Here is a 17739-nt window from a genome sequence, read left to right as displayed (position 1 = left end):
TTTTACCCTCTTTTGTCTTTTTCTTGTTCCCATTTTCCGGTCTACCAGCGGTGGTCAAATACATCACTGTAGGCGGATCTCACAGGGTGGCTGCTGGCCAGTGCTGATGTCTTTTTCCTCAAAAAGAACAGATGATGAAGACCAGGCTACACAGACCAACCACAAACACCAGATGTGCTCCCTCTCACTGTAAGCATGCTGAATTTCAGATGAAGTTAAGTTATAATTAGACAATGATTTATTGGCTGGACTGTGTTAAAAGCAGAGGAGAAATTTAATGTTTTTAGATTTCTCTAAACGCAACCCAGTCCCACATTTTAGCCTATAAATTATCGTCTAATTTAACTTGAACCCCGGTATTGTTGGAGGAATTTTAGATTTTCTGTTGGACAGATCAGTGTGTACACTAACGACTACAGAAGTTCCCAGTCTGAAGTTCGCAAATGACTCGGCCATAGTGGGCCTGTAACAGGGGAGTGTTTCTGCTCACGGCCCAGTGGTCGATGATTTTGTTCAGTCGTGTGAGAACGGCTTTTTAAAACTGAATGCAACCAAAACTAAAGATTCAGACATTCGGTCGGGTGAATGTACCAAACTGTTAAATACTCATGATGACTCAGCTCATGATGAGTTTCCCATTAAACCATTGATTGAAGGGTGATGGCTAAACATACTCTAGATTTCACTTGATGTAGACCTGTTTTATGTGCCTAAGTCTGTTTTACTTGGCTGCAAGACAGATTTCCCCTCGGGGACAACAAAGTTAAAGTCGGAGTTGAAGCATTTAAGGTCCTGCACACCCACCCAGGTGTTTTCAGTTATTCTGGCTGATTACATCTCAGCTCAGGTTGAGAATTGGCAAAGCTTTCCTTGGAAGTACATGAGGTCACCAGGACGCTACGTACCAATAACGGTGATAAAGACGTAATTTGTCCCGCCCTGTCAGGTGCAACGAAGCTAGCAGGAGAATCAGGGAGATGTCAGTCAAATAGACTCTGTACACCCCCACACCCAATTTAGCTTTTCCTGTGTTTTGTTGTTTTTTGGAAGCATTTTATTGAAAAAAAAAAAAGATCTTCCATCCGATACACTTATACTCTCCCACTACAGGCTTGAAAGGTGCTTTTTAAATGTTGGTGGTTCCCTAGAGAACAGCAGCTGTGGTCAACTCAAATTCAATTCAGTTACAATTGATTCCAATAATCCTCCTCTAACTGCTGACATTTTGAGCACAGGTGTTACTAATGACATTAACGATGATGACCGCGTTCTATTCATAGCAGTGTGACAGTGAAGCAGCATCCACAATACCAGGATCCTGAAACTGAAGCGGCTAAATGGAATTCAGCCATCATTCACTTTTTTATAATCAACACCATCCGACATTTCACTCAAAAGCAAAAATGTCACCCTCATGGTGGCACCACTGGGAAAGTCGGAGGGTCACCAAAGTTAGCAGGAATTATCCTCTGGGGACCACGAATGTCTGTAAAGAATTTAACTGCAATCCATCCACCGAACTGAAAAGGTGGACCTCCATTAATTTAATGTGCTTCGAAGGACAAATGTGTAAAGTAATGGAGACAGTAGAACATCTACCTGTAAACATCCTCTCCCTTTTCTTTTAGGATTATTTGCATGCTAATACTATACTAATGCTGGGTTCATTTGCTTCTTTAGGCATTGGCTATTTTGCTTTTCATCTCAAGACTTCACACACAGATGCCACCTTACAGTATGAACAGAGGTCTTTATTGGAAATGGCAAGATGAAAGCCTTAGTGTGTTGTTGTCACTGCTGCTGCATCATACCGCTCAGAGAGAAAAGTCTTCTTATTGAAATATTATTGCGCACAGACAACATCAAAGGGCAGATAAACACATAAAACAGATGTAGGACATGGGAGTGTGGGCCAAAGTGTATCTGTATGTGTGTCTGAGTGTTTGTTTTGGTATTTGTGTCTGTGCTCAAAAGAGGGGAATCTATGCAGAAGGAAAAGTTGTGATGAGGTCGTGTCCCTCCGGTGGTCTCATTCTAGCGCGAGCGTGAGTCTCACAGTACAGCTGCCCCTCCACAAAGAAGTAGCCTTTCTGTTTGAGGTTGACGTCACAGTCGGAGCACACGAAGCAACCAGGGTGACGATATTTGTCTCGGGCTTTCACCACCGTCCCGCTGTAGCATAGAAGACAAGAGAATAGAGTGTGGGTGGAAAATCATGGAAACCATCAACATTATTGAATTATCTTATATAGAAAATATGTCCTTGACTGTATGTAAAGGAAATTACTGTTATTGACTGTTGTAAGGTTTACAAATAGTCATATACTCTAGGTTTCCAAATGTAAGGGATGGACAAAATAATAGGAACACATATTTCCCCTTTTACTGGGAACCTTGCAGTATTTTGTTAAAGATGCTGTGTGTGCAATTTTAAAATCTTTGACGTGGCGCCCCCCAGTGGTATAAAAATACACCATCTCTAATGGATCCAAACGGGTGGTACTGACATGAATGACCTGAAAGCAAAAAAAACATACACTGCACCAGTTTCCACTAGGATGGTCTAATTTTTCAACAAACAAACACCAACGCCATCACAGTTATTTCAATGATGCTATAATAAATAACAATAAAAATTCAACATGATGAATAACTGAAATGGCCATTGACATATAAATATAAGGGCACTTTTATAGTGTTAATAAATGAATGAGTCAACCATGATAACTACTTCTAATGTGTGAAGTATCTGTAGCTGATTAACCTTAAAGCAAAATATTTCACACATGAACAGATGTTCACAGTGTGTTACAAAGGCTTTATTAACTGTTGATAAATATGTACAAATAATTCACAGGCTGATTATTGATGATTGTGAATACATATCATTATATATGATTGAAATTACATTGCAATAATGTTATGTTATGTTTACATTAGTTAGATACATGGAAAACACCTGGGAGACTAAATAAAAAGCTCTTCATCAGGATTTAAAGGTTGTTAATGAATTTCTATACAAGCTATAGTTTGTGGTGTTACTGTAGTGGGCTGTATTGTTCCTGTAATGTTCTCCACCCTTTCATGGAGGCTCTGAATGTGAATCACAGATGATTTATGTTTTTCTATTAATACTCACACAATCCCATTCCCACATTTGTCGCAGACGGGCAGTTTCTGCAGGTTTCCTGTGGGCGGAGTTGGTTTGGTGGTGGGGGCTTTTACGGTCCTGGTCACAATGGGACGAGTGCCTGCCCACATGGGAGAGAAACCACTCAACAAAACAACCCTGTACCTATACAGGAGCACATAAATAAAAACAAAACACTCAAGAGACACGAGGCAGGGACACTTATAGCCTCTTGAGTCCTGAATGACACTTCCTTATTGGTGACAAGCATATTTCATAACGTCAGATCTATCAAGGCACAACTCAGTTAATAGAGGAAAAACATGGAGGAGTGCTTTTGTAATGGCATATTGTGTAGCATTAACAGTGTATGTGATACACTACATTGTCAAAATACTGCAAAAATGATAACCAATGTTATGCTGTCTATATAGTCTGTATTTGTTCCCTGCAGCATAATTAATAATTTACTGGAATAATTGTTAATGGCACATTTACTGTAGTAGGTCATCAAATGAGCAACGTGGTTCTGTAAATTCAGAAGACTTAATTTGAAAAAACAGATGAATGTCATTCTTAAAATGAATGAACCAACACCAGTTTGATTGATGTTGCCTGGAGTGCAAAAAACCCCCAGAAACATCTGTTTTTGCAAATGAACCTTTAGTTGGTCGTAGGGTTGTTGGTTCAATCCCAGGCTCCTCCTGACCACATGTTGAAGTGTCTTTGGGCAAGACACTGAACCCCAAAATTGTGAACCCCTGATGTGTGTGCGGGAGATACAAATATAAGTCACTCTGGAGAAAAGTGTCTGTCTTCAACAGACTCTAAAGAAGAAACGCTTCATGTCAATGATGTGCCTTATTAAAAAGCTCTACGCAACCACAACCGTGTGCTCCAGCCCTAATCACTCCAGAATGTAATGTAATATAGTTGAGCTGCAACAATAATATCCCTAAAACAAAAAACAGCATCTCATGAAGAGAAAATTGCAATAGTATTACAAAATAGTTTTAATTAGTCTATTTTACTCTAAATGGGACTCTAATTTACAAAATAAACATCATGGCATATTGAAGCTTGAAACTCATTCGGACAATGTTTTTTGAGGTTATAAATCAAGTGAGAAGTAGGATCATTTTCTCAGAGACTTTTTAGACCTTGTTTATTAAGAGTTTAATGCTCAAAAAGCCCCACCCATTTCAAACCAGTGAGAAGAGCTCAGAGAAAAAAAAAGAAATCTCTCTGATGTGAAATAACAAAAACTGTTCTAACCTTTGCAGAAAATAGCGTGTTCATGCAGAACCCCATAACTCTTTAAAAGGCCTTTGAAACATCTGTATGTGCTTCCACAGTGAGGCAGTGCGTCTTTTTGGCTGTCAGTAAAAGTACAAATGTTTCTCTGTACCGGTAATAGTTTCAACCTGCAAGATGTTTTTGGGTTGTGGAGGAAATCTCCTGGGAAAGAGGAAGAGCTCACCATCACTGTCAATAAAGTCCTGCAGGGCTTTGAACGAGCCAGACTGCCGAGGCTCCTGGGGCTCCTCCTGGTCTTTCTGTAACATCTGGTAGACGTCAGAATCCTCAATGTTGGTCAAAGTCCTGGGGCTGAGAGGCACATACATGCAGTACAAAACCTGGTCAGGATACAAACACAAATGCACGCTATACAATCTATGACACAGCACTGCTTTGGTCTATAGGTTTCCATATGCATAAGTCAAGTTCAAGAGGGGTTCCTTCTTGCAAGTAGCAGAAATGAAGCATTGCAATCTTAACTGCATCGCCCTGAGATTTTGTTTTAACTTGTGGTTACTGAGTAAAGCAAATCAGGTGAGAACAACCAGCTGGAGACTGAAGTGCTACAGCATGGTGAGTCAACCGTAAAAGGAAAAAAAACAGTTAGATGTGGGATGAGTAAGACATTTTATGAGCTGGACCACATAGAGGAAAATGAGAAAGGAAAGAGGATGTTGATTAATTAAATATTTTAGCTGAGTTTTACAGCATGTTGATCCTATAACGTGCCCTTTTTCATGCATATCGATTCTATTTTCATAATCATGGTCTATTATATAATAATTGTATCTGGTCTGGTGGTTATAGTGGTTATCAATACATTACAATCAAATCTACACATGTAAAGTAGGCTAGAAATTATGCAGAGCGAGTCTATGTTGCATCAGCTGACATGACTTGATGGTTTGATGTGATATATGTCTCATTCAGAGGTTGTGGTTAAGCCATGGAAAGATTCATTCCTCTAGGCTGTGATAATATATTCTCAGTGTGACACACAATACGTCAGGTAGCCTAATGAAGTCCACATGAACGCAGGGGAAGGCCGAAGGCTAACATACTGTTGCACATCTGTGGCCGCATTAAGCTACTCAGCTGACACCTTTAGACAAACCAGACAAAGTGAGTGACTGGGTGAGTCAGGAGGCGAGCTGCGTAAAGAGCAGGTGGACTACAGTGAACGTAACAACAGCAAAGCAGAAAGAAATCATGAAGGGAACAAACTCTATTTCTACATTAGTATCCCTGTGAGGCTGTAATGACCATTACACACCAGAAAACACAACTCGGATGGATGAAAAGAACCAGTGGGGAAAATCATTTGGCGTGAGGGTGGTGCCAGAGGAAAGGCTATTAGTAGTTTGGCAGAAAATGATTAGACAACAATTTTGCTAATTGATTTATTATTTAAGTCTATTATCAAGCAAAATGTCAAGCATTTGTTGTTTACAGCTTCTAAACTTGAATGATGATTTACTGCTTGTCTCTGTTTTATATCACTGTAAATTAAATATATTTGGGTTTCGAACTTTTGGTCGGACAAAACAAACAATGTGAAAGTCTTTGGCCTTCATAAGCGACTAATCAATGACATTCACAACACAAAATAAAAAGTTGTTTCAGCCCTAAGGCCAACTAGCATGCTAAAATGCTTATATTCAACCTGTGAGCAATGTTAGCAGTTAGCATGATGACAAATGTTAGCATGTTTGTTAGAAAATGTTAAGCTTAAAACAGCTGAGGCTGATAGGTCTTTAATTACTTTTGGAGGTATGACAAGTGTACATTTTAAATTGGTGATAACACTAGTAGAAAAGTCAGGGGAAACACCAATCAAATGAAAATGTATCACCGGGTGCTAGAAAAGTTATTACAGCCTCTGCGTATTTGGGCCCATACATTTGAGCCAGATGTCTCTGCGCAAACGTCAAAACAATATAATGAAAACAATATACTTAAAATATTTTATCTGACCTTCCGGCTCGAATTCTGATAATTAATGTATTCATCAGCCATTTCTTGATTGATGTGAATGATTGTGTATGGGCAAATGTCATTTTGGGCCCAAGTGCATCACATGACTTGCAATTCCAATTGTGGCCACTACACCAAAATTGATGCAAAACCTGGTGATGTTCCTGGGGGCTTAGGACCATAAATATCAATATTGTGAAGATATGTCACTCTGTACCAGAGACCAACAAACAAACTATTGAACAGGCTGAACGACAAACCAACATAACCATCTGTTGAGCCATATTACTATTGCTAGCATGACTAATAGCATAATCAGTGTACTTACGACTCACATGCTGTTAGTTGCTGTATGGTGCAGGGCTTTGAAAGAACCTGACTGCCATGTTTAAGCTGTAGATAGAGGGAAAACCATCACCTCTCAGGCTTTTGGTGCACCAGGCCTCGGATCTGGCCCTCCATAGCGTCCTGGATGTTGCCTGAGGAGTACAGGCCTATAGGAGTGTTGTAGGCTGCACTGACCACCTGACGCTTGTCATCGATGTTCGCTGCCGCGACAAACGGCTGAGCTCTCCGGTTGTGAGCAGCGCCAATAGGTTTATATTCCTGTTGGGAGAAGAAGGTAACAAGGTGATTATTGAGACAATAATGGGATAATTATGTGAAGCAAAATGGCTGCCATAAGCATTAATCAACGTGAATCAATTTCTCATGAACTCTTACAAACCTGCTGTTCTGCTTCCAGGTTGAGTTTATATGGGTGAGCTCTGCCTTCGTCCACAACACGCGGTGACCAGAGTCTTGATTCATTCCTGGAAATAAAAAACGGATCCTGGTCAGAGGGTCACCTCAACATGACTGATGAACTGATGGTTAAGCCAAAGCCATAAGCCATACCAAATTCACTTGATTTCCCATAATGCAATCCACAAAAGAAAGGTCATGCTCACAGCTGCAGTTTTACTGATGTCTGCACATATCTTGTATCATTCCCTGTTAGCACAAAACCGTGAAGTATACTAATTTCTTGTATTCTGACTATACATAAGAGAAATCTCAGTCTTGAGATGATTTACAGGCACACAGAAGTTTATTTTTCTCCGACTTTCCTTTACTCTTATTTCTGGTGACTGTGTGCATGCTTTTTGTTTCTGCATATAACCTTTCAACAGTAAGACAGAGCTGATGTGTGGACTCTTTTATCTTGTTCTGGGCTTCACAGTGCAGCAGGTCTGTGGCCGGGACTCCCTCGATGGCCAGGATGACGTCACCAGGACACAAGTTGGCTATGGAGGCCTTACTGCCGGGAGTGATCTGGAAGGGAGCAGAAGAAGTAATGGGGAGAGGAATGGACAACAAATAAAGACTGTGGCTTTAAGTATTTGATGAGACAGAGTTTGATACAGAGAGGTGACAAATTAAAAGAAAAACTTAAATACAACAAATGCAAATACTTCCATACGAGGCACGAATGTTCACTGATGACTTGATGAGTATTATGCTATGGCTTTTGCAGTCACCAGATCTCACCCTCTCCAACAGAGGGAATATTTTTGAGATGAATGGTATTCATTCCCTCCAGTAGAGTTTCAGAGACTGCACACTGCAGCTATTTTGGGGGCTCATGGTGGTTCACACCTTATGAAGACACTTTTGATTCCTTTGCTAATTTACCACCCATATGTGTTGAGGAAGCGGAGGGACTGATGATTCCACCAACAAGCAGAAAAAACAGTCCCAGAATAGAAAAGGCAATAATCTTTTTTGTATTTTGATTGAGGCAAAGACGTTGCAGGTTACTGTGCAGAATTCAATCTGTGTTTCAAAAACCTCTGTAAAAAAATGATTCACTGGTTTCCAGAAAAGTGTTAGACAAGAGCAGAACATACGTGAGAGGTAGCTGTCGTTTGGTAACAGTAACATCTAGAATCAATATCTGATCGAAATTTAATCTGTTCGATTTTTACAGCAATGTAGTCTTAAACAAATTGAAAATGAATTACTTGGAGTTCAATACTATGCAAATGAATAAGAGAATACACTGTTGTTGTAATTAGGTAGTTATTTCCCATTAGAATGAATCCCAGAGCAATGTCTTCAGAAAACAAAAAACTCTGTCCTCCGCTTTCTGTCTCTCTATAAATCCTATTCCAACAGTCCAGTTTGTACAGGTGGAGCAGCCTGGCGAAAAGTTTTGGTCTGTTCTCCATCACTGGCACTTCATCTCTCAATGCAGAAATCTGCAAGGACCCCTTGTTCATGTTCCCCTGTTGAGATCAAAGCTTTATATGATTTTTTTTTCTTTCTCTGAGCCTCACCTGGCCTGAATACTCCTGCAAAATACAAAACACACCTCCATTAAGACGCCCAACTATTCAGTTAAACTCATAACAGAAAAGATTCAGGCCATATTCCTCCAAATGCACTCTAAAAAACATTAACTTCCGTCTGAGATGCAGCAGGAGGGTTCCCGTTAACGGAACGGCATTGCCCTGGCTGGTATGCATGCATGTAAACTGTCCGTTCCTTGTCATGGAGATAAAGTAAACATGCGCTGCTTCCCACTAAGTGACAGCATCCAGATGGAATATGTATTCTGCTGGCCAGGAAGTGATCAAGATTAATAAGAACTCCCAGAAAGTCATCGGGGTCACAGAGAATACCTCAGGAGGCAGCTTCAAACCCGACCGAACATTCCCACTTACGCTACCCGGGCCGTGACCTATGCTCAACCATATTGCATTACGGGACATAGGAAACTTCGCTACGCTGGGATGTTACATTGAAACTTGAATTAGGTCATCTGCCTATAAATAACTGGGGATGAAAGTGCTGAAGGGATGTCTCATGCCTCCAAAGAGGCAGCTGTAATTTACAGTGGAGCATTTGTTGGAGTGCTGCTGTCTGACTATATGTTTTACGGCTCTGATGTCTGTTACTTGAACAACTATGCTTTTCATTGGATTCTTTTGTTTCCACGCAGCTCAGTTGTCATGTCAAACATTTGTCTTTGTTTAAATTACAAACATACTTTCCATCTTTTCCTGTTTTCTTCCTGCCTGTGTTTTCTTTCTTGCTTCCTTTCCTCTGTCCTTCCAACTTTCCTTCCTCTCTTTCTGTGTTGTTTTTCCTTATTTCTATCCTTGTGTCTTCCGTCTTCCCTTCCTCCTTTTCTTTCTTTAACTGATCTGCAAGCATGAAAATCCCCAAAATAAAACAAATTTCTCCTATTATTCCCTGTGAGTACTATTACTTTGGATACCTGAGTACAATTTATTAATATCTGTCATGTTTGATCTCCGGGTCTCCCCCTCTCATGTTGAAGTGTTGAAGACACTGAACCCTAAGTTGCTCCCGATGGAGACCAGCACCTTGCATCAGTGTGTGAATGAGACCTTAACTGTAAAGCGCTTTGGGAACCGTGAAGCTTGAAAAGCGCTCTATAAGGGAGACCATTTACCTTTTAATTTAAGGTAGAAGTTAAAAAAAACCCCAATGTAAGAATGAATGATGTGAGGAATTAAAAATAAAGAGAGAATCAAGTTACAGTAATGAGCTATCCAAGAAGTACAGCATTGGAGAAACAAATCTGGTGGGATGAAAATGTTTGCTGATGTGACTTGAAACCCTTGTCTGGAGTATTTCAATCTAGTATAAAAGGTTAAAGATTAAAGCTGCACACATCAACATTCTTAAATTAAAAATGGATCAAATTGCAATGTGTAAAGTAAAAGGGGGTCACATCACCTGGCTCATCGGTTCCTCTCAGCTCTACAAGAGCAGCGTCTTTTAAGCCATTGTTTTGGTTTTGCCACCACTCTCATCTCACAGCATCTCAGCAAAAACAAACTCTGATAAACCTCAAGTATGCTGCGTGTTTAGAACCAAACAGCAGCAATGGTGGAGCATTTAGCTGCTAAAGAGCCAGGTATTTCCCTCAGGAGTTGGTGGAGACTAACACAGAGTTAAAAGGAGAGTGATTATTTGACTCCAAATAAATGCTAAAGTTTTCTTTCATGGAAAAACAATTTGCTAATGCGTAAGCCATAACAGCATTATGAGGCGATAATATGTCAATTTAGTGTTTACAGCTTGTTACGCTGCCCCCAAGTGGCCAAACAATCAGTTAATGCAGGTTTAAAGTTGGTAAACTTGCGACAGAGACAGATTAAAAGAAGAATAGCCAAAACTGATGCTGATCAGTCCCACCTATGGCTCAAACTCCAATGATTTCCCAATGATGCAACTCAATCGCATCTTTCAATTAGACTGCCCATGCCTGTGTCTATCAACAAGTTTTCAACTCATACTTCCTGTTATAAACTTGTAGTCTCCACGCTTAAGCTGAAGATAATAATAGCTAAGTTATTTTCTCAGACTAGAGCCACAGGAGACAGTATACAAGTGTTTCCACAGGCTCAGTAGTCCTCCCCGTCAAGTAAACTGATCTTGATGTGTAAATCTGGTGGAGTGCCCCTTTAAGGCTGCTGTCTGCTGAAGAAAAAGATGATTATCACTTGTGTTTACTTTCCTCAACCAGCTGGGAACACTGGCGAGTCGTAAAGAGGAAGATGTTCCTGACCAAAAATGGCAGTGAAGGGAGACACTGGATTCACTGGTGCTTAAATAAAGCTTCACTGCAGCAACAATTCCTTTAATGTGTCTCAGACAGTGAATGCATTGGTGAGGTGTTTTGTATATCAGGGCTTTCCACATTATTTTCTTTAATGTACTTCTCTCTTACTCTTACGAGCACGTTTGCTTCTTGTATTACTGCCCACATATCATTTACCCTCCCTGATTCCTCTCCTTCCTCATCCATCCCAGTCGTCTCTCATCACCGATCTCATGTGGGCCACTGAGTGTCCACTAACACAACAGGTGTGAGTTTATTGGACAGAGCCGGTGGTTTGGAGACCTAACTATGCTTTTAGTCAGTGGTTCCTGAGGTCTTTCCCTAAATATAGACGCACATAACCCCAACAGAGCAGGATTACTGGGTCTCCTCACATCTGATCCTGTGTGACACCGGGGATTCAGCACACACAGTCTGAATGCTGATGAAGACAACACTGTTCATATTCAGTTTACTTTTGTGTTATATAGTGGTGAAAAAAAACAAACAAAGAGTGACTGTATGTTATAACAGGGTGTTTCCATAGACAGAGAGAGAGAGAGAGAGAGAGAGAGAAAATGCATGAAAAAGGAAAATAAAGCCATGTTAAACTTCAGTGGAATCTATTTGGAGCTGTATTGTTATGAAGTAATACTTTTATGATGGTAATGATGGTAGATAGTTTTGTATGTGTCTGTATGTCATCTATTTTTTTGTATATACTGACTTTTTGTGTTTTTTCCTTATTATGTATTTATTCCCCTCTTCCATCTTTGGTGCTTTTCTCCCCACCTTTGGACAGAGCCAGGCTAGTTGTTTCCCCTTGCTTCCAGTCTTTGTGCTAAGCTAGGCTAACCAGCCACTAGCCTCAGCTACATATTTTCTGCACAGAAATCCGAAATCCGTATTGATCTTCTCATCAATAAACGTCTTTCCCAAAATGTTCCATTTAAATGGAATAAGTTCTTATAAGTAACCTTCTGGTTATTTCATAGCTACATGATTCACTTGTTTAGCTGCTCTTTAAACAGGAAATACCATATTAGTTCGGGGAAATGGTCATTTTCATCAACAGATGAAGATAAATTCTATTTCACCAATCTGAATCAGCAGCCATGACCTTCTACACAGTCTGCCCAAAGTATCTTTCTAATTTTAATTTGAGTTTCCTTTAATGAATTACAGTCACGTTTAGTTTAACACATGTAATCTGTCGTCTCCCAGCTCTGCCTGTGATGACAGTGACGACAAGCTGCGTGATGCGCCGTGTTGACCCCAAGCTGACGTTTACTGGCTTGTAAACAGCTGCACTGTTATGATGAATATATGTACGGTAACACTGTGCTCGTCTTCTCTAATCACCGACAAATTCAGTCTTCTACATGTCGACTCGGCTGTCAGCATGAATGTCCTGAACGTGTGGAGGATTTGAACAAGTTTGTCCAAACATATAAAGTGGATTCTACATCTGGAGGGCACCATCTTTCTTTTTCTTCCATATTTGTCATCAGGTTTTAGTCAGAATTGTTTAACACGCTCTGCCGGACTGTGCTCCTAAATTCTTCAGTCTGAAATCCACTGAGTGAGACATTTGTGTGTGTGTGTGTGTGTGTGTGTGCATGTCAGAGTACAATGTAAGCTGCTATTTGTATCTAAGCCTCTTGCATTTGCTGTGGCACAGGTGCAAACCCCATACCACAACGAGTCCAGACAGACTCTTTCTAGAACGAATCCTCCTGGAAACACGATGTTGACACTAACGCAAACACTGACTCCTCTGGACTGGACCGCCAAACGGATTAAACCACATTCCTGTTTACATTTTAGACAGTTCTGCTGATGTTACAACAATAGATTAATTGTCAAATCCTCTGATCATCAAATGAGACCAACAGACAGTAAAAGCTGCTGAAAAGCTTTGTTTTGATCAAGTTATCAAAAGGGAGAACATCTTTTATATGATAGAGACATCCTATCACTCACTCACCCTGGAGATGGTCAGGGGCTGGTTGAAGTCCTTTCCTCCTGCCAGGCGAAACCCCCAGGGGGCCGGACCGACCAACACGACATTGAGTGGCATGACCCTTGAATGTCTCCCCGCTGCTAGATAACAGACAGTACAGACAGTACACTGCACGCTGAGGGGAGCACAGTTAAAGAGCAAAGGAATATCAAAGTGATGGAGACTTTTAACCATGTGGGCGGGTGCAGGGGGAGGAGAATGGACAGACACCACCCCAGGAGTGAAGTAATTGGTCAGATTTGGGGAACTGGCTCCCAGACTGTTCTACCAGCACTTGCTTGCCAGTTTTCCTATTTCTGTTAAGCACTTTTTTTGTTATTTCTTCTTTTCTCTCTTACTACTCCTCTCTCCAAACAAAAGCCAGTGTTTTGCCTCTTAAATCAGGTGCTACCAAAGCTCCAGTTGTCGTACTCAAATCTAGTTTCGGCTCACAGTGTGTGAGTACCTATATGGACACTTGTAGACAGAGCGAGGATGTAAACCAGCCTCCCACCCACCCCCCTCTCCCTCAATGCTTCTCATCCCTGGGCAGCTCACAGTCTGGCTGGCCTCCTCTCCGCTCTGGTTGACGGGTCTTGCTGCTCCTGTCCTTATTTGGTCTGGAGGCGCAGCTCCACTCTGAGGCCCTGGAGGTCCCACAGGCACATTCCAGCCACTATTGATCTGGATGGGACCCAGGACTCTCACCCCTGAGCTTGTTAATAACCCAGTCCAGCACATCATCTCTCTTTTTCTGCATTTATACCAGAAACTGGGTCTGTTTTGTATGTCAGTTTTTCATCTCTCAAAAGATTTCCTCTTTCTTTCCTGTGCTCTTTGTTTATGATCACAGTGTTTTATTCCAGCCAGCTGAGGACATTTTTCTCTGGTTTCTTCATGCCCTTCATGTCTGCATTATATCCAAAATTATAATAAACACCAAAGGCTTTCCGTGGCTACTAGAGCACTTTGTCAACAAACTGCGAGCAAGGCTTGTTAATCTGTGTCAGCACTGATAGGCTTTTGCTCGGAGTAGTGTTTCCACCATGTAAATAAATAAATAAAGCGTCAGTTAAAACAGTTGAAAAAGTTAAGAATCGCACCACAAAATACATCATCTGCGTAGAGCGCTGAAAATCTTATTCCATGCCAGTATTTCAAAGTGGACCAGATTCATGGTTTGTTTCTGCAGTTGCCATGACGACGTGGCTCCCTGACAAATAAGGGAAGTTGATGATGACGTATTCATAATCCAAAACTTCTTGCTCTCTTTCTGGACAGACATGTGAGAGTCTGCCTGCATTAAGTTTCACTATTCACACAGTCACTCTCTCTCTTTGTCACTAATTCACAACAAAAGCATGTGAGTATATATAGCATACATATATATAGATATATACCCCCCCGTGTATACTTCAACATGTACATTCAAATTGACCTATGTAACTTTTATGTAACACACATCAACTGAAATAGTGGTTAGACCATCAATGCAACTTTCGCTTGGAGGTGCTCAGCAAGGCCTATTTTGGTATTTTCTACCTTCAAGAGTTTTAAAAGCATAATAATAATAATTTTAAAAAATCACTAAAAACAGATTTCTGATTTTTAGCTGTTAAGGTTAAGTCAAGTTCAAGATTTACATAAAAAGACTTAATAAAAGCAGTGTTTCAATGTCCTCTCTGGTGGAAAGTTTCAAGTGTGTTGCACCTGTAACTGCATCCAACAATGATGTCACAGTGTACTGACACACCCTGGGGTACACTTCTACATCACTGCAGCTGAGAAGTTAAAGGACAAGTCTGGTGATATACTATATATGTTTGTTATTGTCAACAATTCCAATGAAAAGACCAAAACTAACTAACGAATCGATTTCACTAACAAGAAAAGCCTCGAGAGTTTCACTGGGTGACGTGTTTCTTCATTACTATACGTGGGTACAGCTTTGTTTGTCACTCCCACAAGCACCTTCTGGCTGCCATATGTCTCTGAGCTGTCTCAGTAGGATGAAATGGGCTTAGAGCTGAGTGCAACAGAGTAGCAAAGTCATAAAATACTGAGAGATGGACTAATGAACAGTTAGTTTTGGTCTTTTCACGCCTTATCCTTTAGATCACTGGAGGTCGGCAATAACAAGATTGTCAGCTGTTGTCATGTTGCTATAGTTTTAACATTTGTCTAAAGATACTCCGTCTCTCTGAGTTTTCATTGTAATCAAATTGTTTTGTTTACATTCAACATTTCACAAAACATCAAACCTTTTTCTGTTTTGAAACTTATTCTCTTGAACTGGCACATTGCTGCCTTTTACTGCACATTACCGCCACCAATTGTCGATATGTGGAATTGCGTGAAATATAGAGGACGTGAATGTGCATCAAGTCACCTCTTTCCAGTCATCAACAAACAAGGTTTGTCTTTTTTTGTTAAGCTGAAAGGAAAAAATTATTGGAAATATTTCATCTACCAGCTGGATTTTATTAGCAATACAGCCCCATAAAATCATCCGACAAATGCTAAGATATTGTAGAAATACTAAGGTCCAAGAGTGTGCATTGAATTTGATATTAACATGAATAACATATAAGATTTACATTTTCATTACATGTATAAACATATCAGGAGTCAAATTCATGTCTTCAGTCCAAATCTGTTCCTACTGTTGTATCAAAGGTTTACTGTTTGTTTCAACACTGTAGTTTGTGATCATGTTCTGTGCACACTTTCCTGACGTTTTCTAGACTATATATGCATAAATAAATTTTTTGCATCACAGAAGAGGTTTACATATACATGGCTATTAAATTAGTGAGTTGGACGTAAGGCAGCAATCACCAACTCTACTCACTCTACCTACAGTAACTTCAGTTTAAATACGCCACTGGCTCTTAGAACAACAAATAACCGGAGAAAAAAAAGGCCTACATGCCTGGCTACAATAATAACTTTGAAAAAGTGGAAATTAGCACCACTGATGAAGAATGTGAAGAAAGAAGGAAAGGAAACCAAATGTGATGGTGGGTGAGAAAAAGCTGACTTTATAAAGCAAGTGGTTGTTGGCCATTTTACAGCACTCATACAAAAGGCTTACAAAAACACCACAGACACACACAAAAAAGTGTTCTCACACCAGCTGAAATAGTGGATGACAGGGGGTGACGCATGATGTGTGAATGATAAAACAAAATATACCTTAAGGTGCTTTAACAATTGTTTTGTCGTCAGTGTCCATCCTATGCAAAACATGTAAAATGAGAAAAATAAAACAAAACATAAAATCATATTCACTGAGCATGACAAGATAAGATGGATCATCTTTCCTAATAGTATACAACTACATGAAACAGTGACCCACTCACTGACAACAGGGTTACAAGATGCCACCAAAGTCTAACATGACAGTTTTTGATAAAATGCCATCTCTTCCTGCATCTGACTTAAATAATTCAACAAAAAACATCATGACACCTGGCATAATTACAGCCCATGAACTATTGTGTTAATTGTCACTCGGCACCTATCTGGATACGATCGATACTTTACTTGACAATTAAATAACAATCCTTCAAATGTGGGTATTGCTGCTGTTGAACGATGTTAATAAAGCAACGTGTTGTTCCATCCTTTCTAAGATCGTCTCATATCAGTTTGACCAGCGTTTGTCCTCTAATAAATATAATACCTAAAAGGCTGGTGACCTTTTTGTATACACTTTTCAAACATGACCAATACACACCGAAGCCCCACAGTCATATCAACCTCTAGCGTGTAAAATCTGAAGTGAAATTTGAGATAAAACAAACACGAAATTGTGTTAAAAATTTCGTTAAAGTGCATCAATCCTAGTGTGAAGATGAAGAACCAACAACAGTTTTCTAATCTTATACTTTAAATGTAATGTATTAGGTTTAGACAGCAAGTACAACAGTATCAATGGCATTTCTTCCACATCCTCATTTGCAATATTTGAAACGATTGCTTAATAGTGATTAATGATAACGTTTCAGGACAAATATGTCCCCAAATTCTTACCAACCAAATAATACCTTGGTCAACATGTGACGCTGACACATGCACGGTCTTTTTGACATGTAACTGTGGGAAGTAACATCCTTTTACCTGAAGTATCGGCTGCATGGCTGCAATCCCTTCAACACAGTTCGTATACGACAGACGTGCTGTCAAAATACTGTTTTTACAACACTCTCTGCACTGAAAGTCTTTGGGGATGTTTGTAATTGAACACTGACATGAAATGTAACAAATGTTTTTAAATGTGAGATACTGCAGAAACATAAAAAAGGTGATTGTGGTGATCTTACTGCCCTTTAACAGAAAGAAAAGCATCACTGCGGTGCCCTGTTTTCTTTCATCAAGTGTTTGCAAAGTTCCTTCGATATCCTGCCAGCACTGTCAAAAGTTAAAGGTCACTGACTGGAGCACAAAGTCTGGGTTCTCCATGATAGAAAAATAAGGATAAAAAGATAAGATTAAAAAAACAACAATATTTAATAGAAGTCTTCCATTAAAGATGGCTAGTTAGAGCTAAATGTTCTGTCTGTGTGAAGCTGACGAGCCACACGTACACGCAAACACATAAATGTGCGACAGGTCTTGGGGGACCAGTGTTGGGAGGTGGTGTCCTGCGGGTGCTGTGCTGAGGGCGATGAACGTGTCACAGTAAGGGGCGGGGCCAGGGGGGGCGTCTGGAATCAT

The 17739-nt window shown here is 40.2% G+C and overlaps 1 protein-coding gene across 1 annotated transcript; it reads right to left on the bottom strand.

Moving 5' to 3' along the window:
- Positions 1-1730: 1730 nt before the first annotated feature.
- Positions 1731-13160, bottom strand: LOC139294099 (PDZ and LIM domain protein 3-like). The gene is made up of 7 exons (XM_070915888.1): positions 13006-13160; positions 7566-7717; positions 7131-7215; positions 6822-7009; positions 4611-4738; positions 3140-3251; positions 1731-2172 (listed from the first exon to the last, which is right to left on the bottom strand). The coding sequence occupies exons 1-7, from the start codon at positions 13096-13098 to the stop codon at positions 1983-1985; spliced, it is 948 nt and encodes a 315-aa protein (XP_070771989.1). The 5' UTR covers positions 13099-13160; the 3' UTR covers positions 1731-1982.
- Positions 13161-17739: the final 4579 nt, after the last annotated feature.

Source organism: Enoplosus armatus, chromosome 2 (genome assembly GCF_043641665.1).
Source record: "Enoplosus armatus isolate fEnoArm2 chromosome 2, fEnoArm2.hap1, whole genome shotgun sequence".
Classification (NCBI taxonomy): Eukaryota; Metazoa; Chordata; class Actinopteri; order Centrarchiformes; family Enoplosidae; genus Enoplosus; species Enoplosus armatus.
Note: the sequence above shows the minus strand (reverse complement) of the source record. Positions and strands in the feature narration are given on the sequence as shown.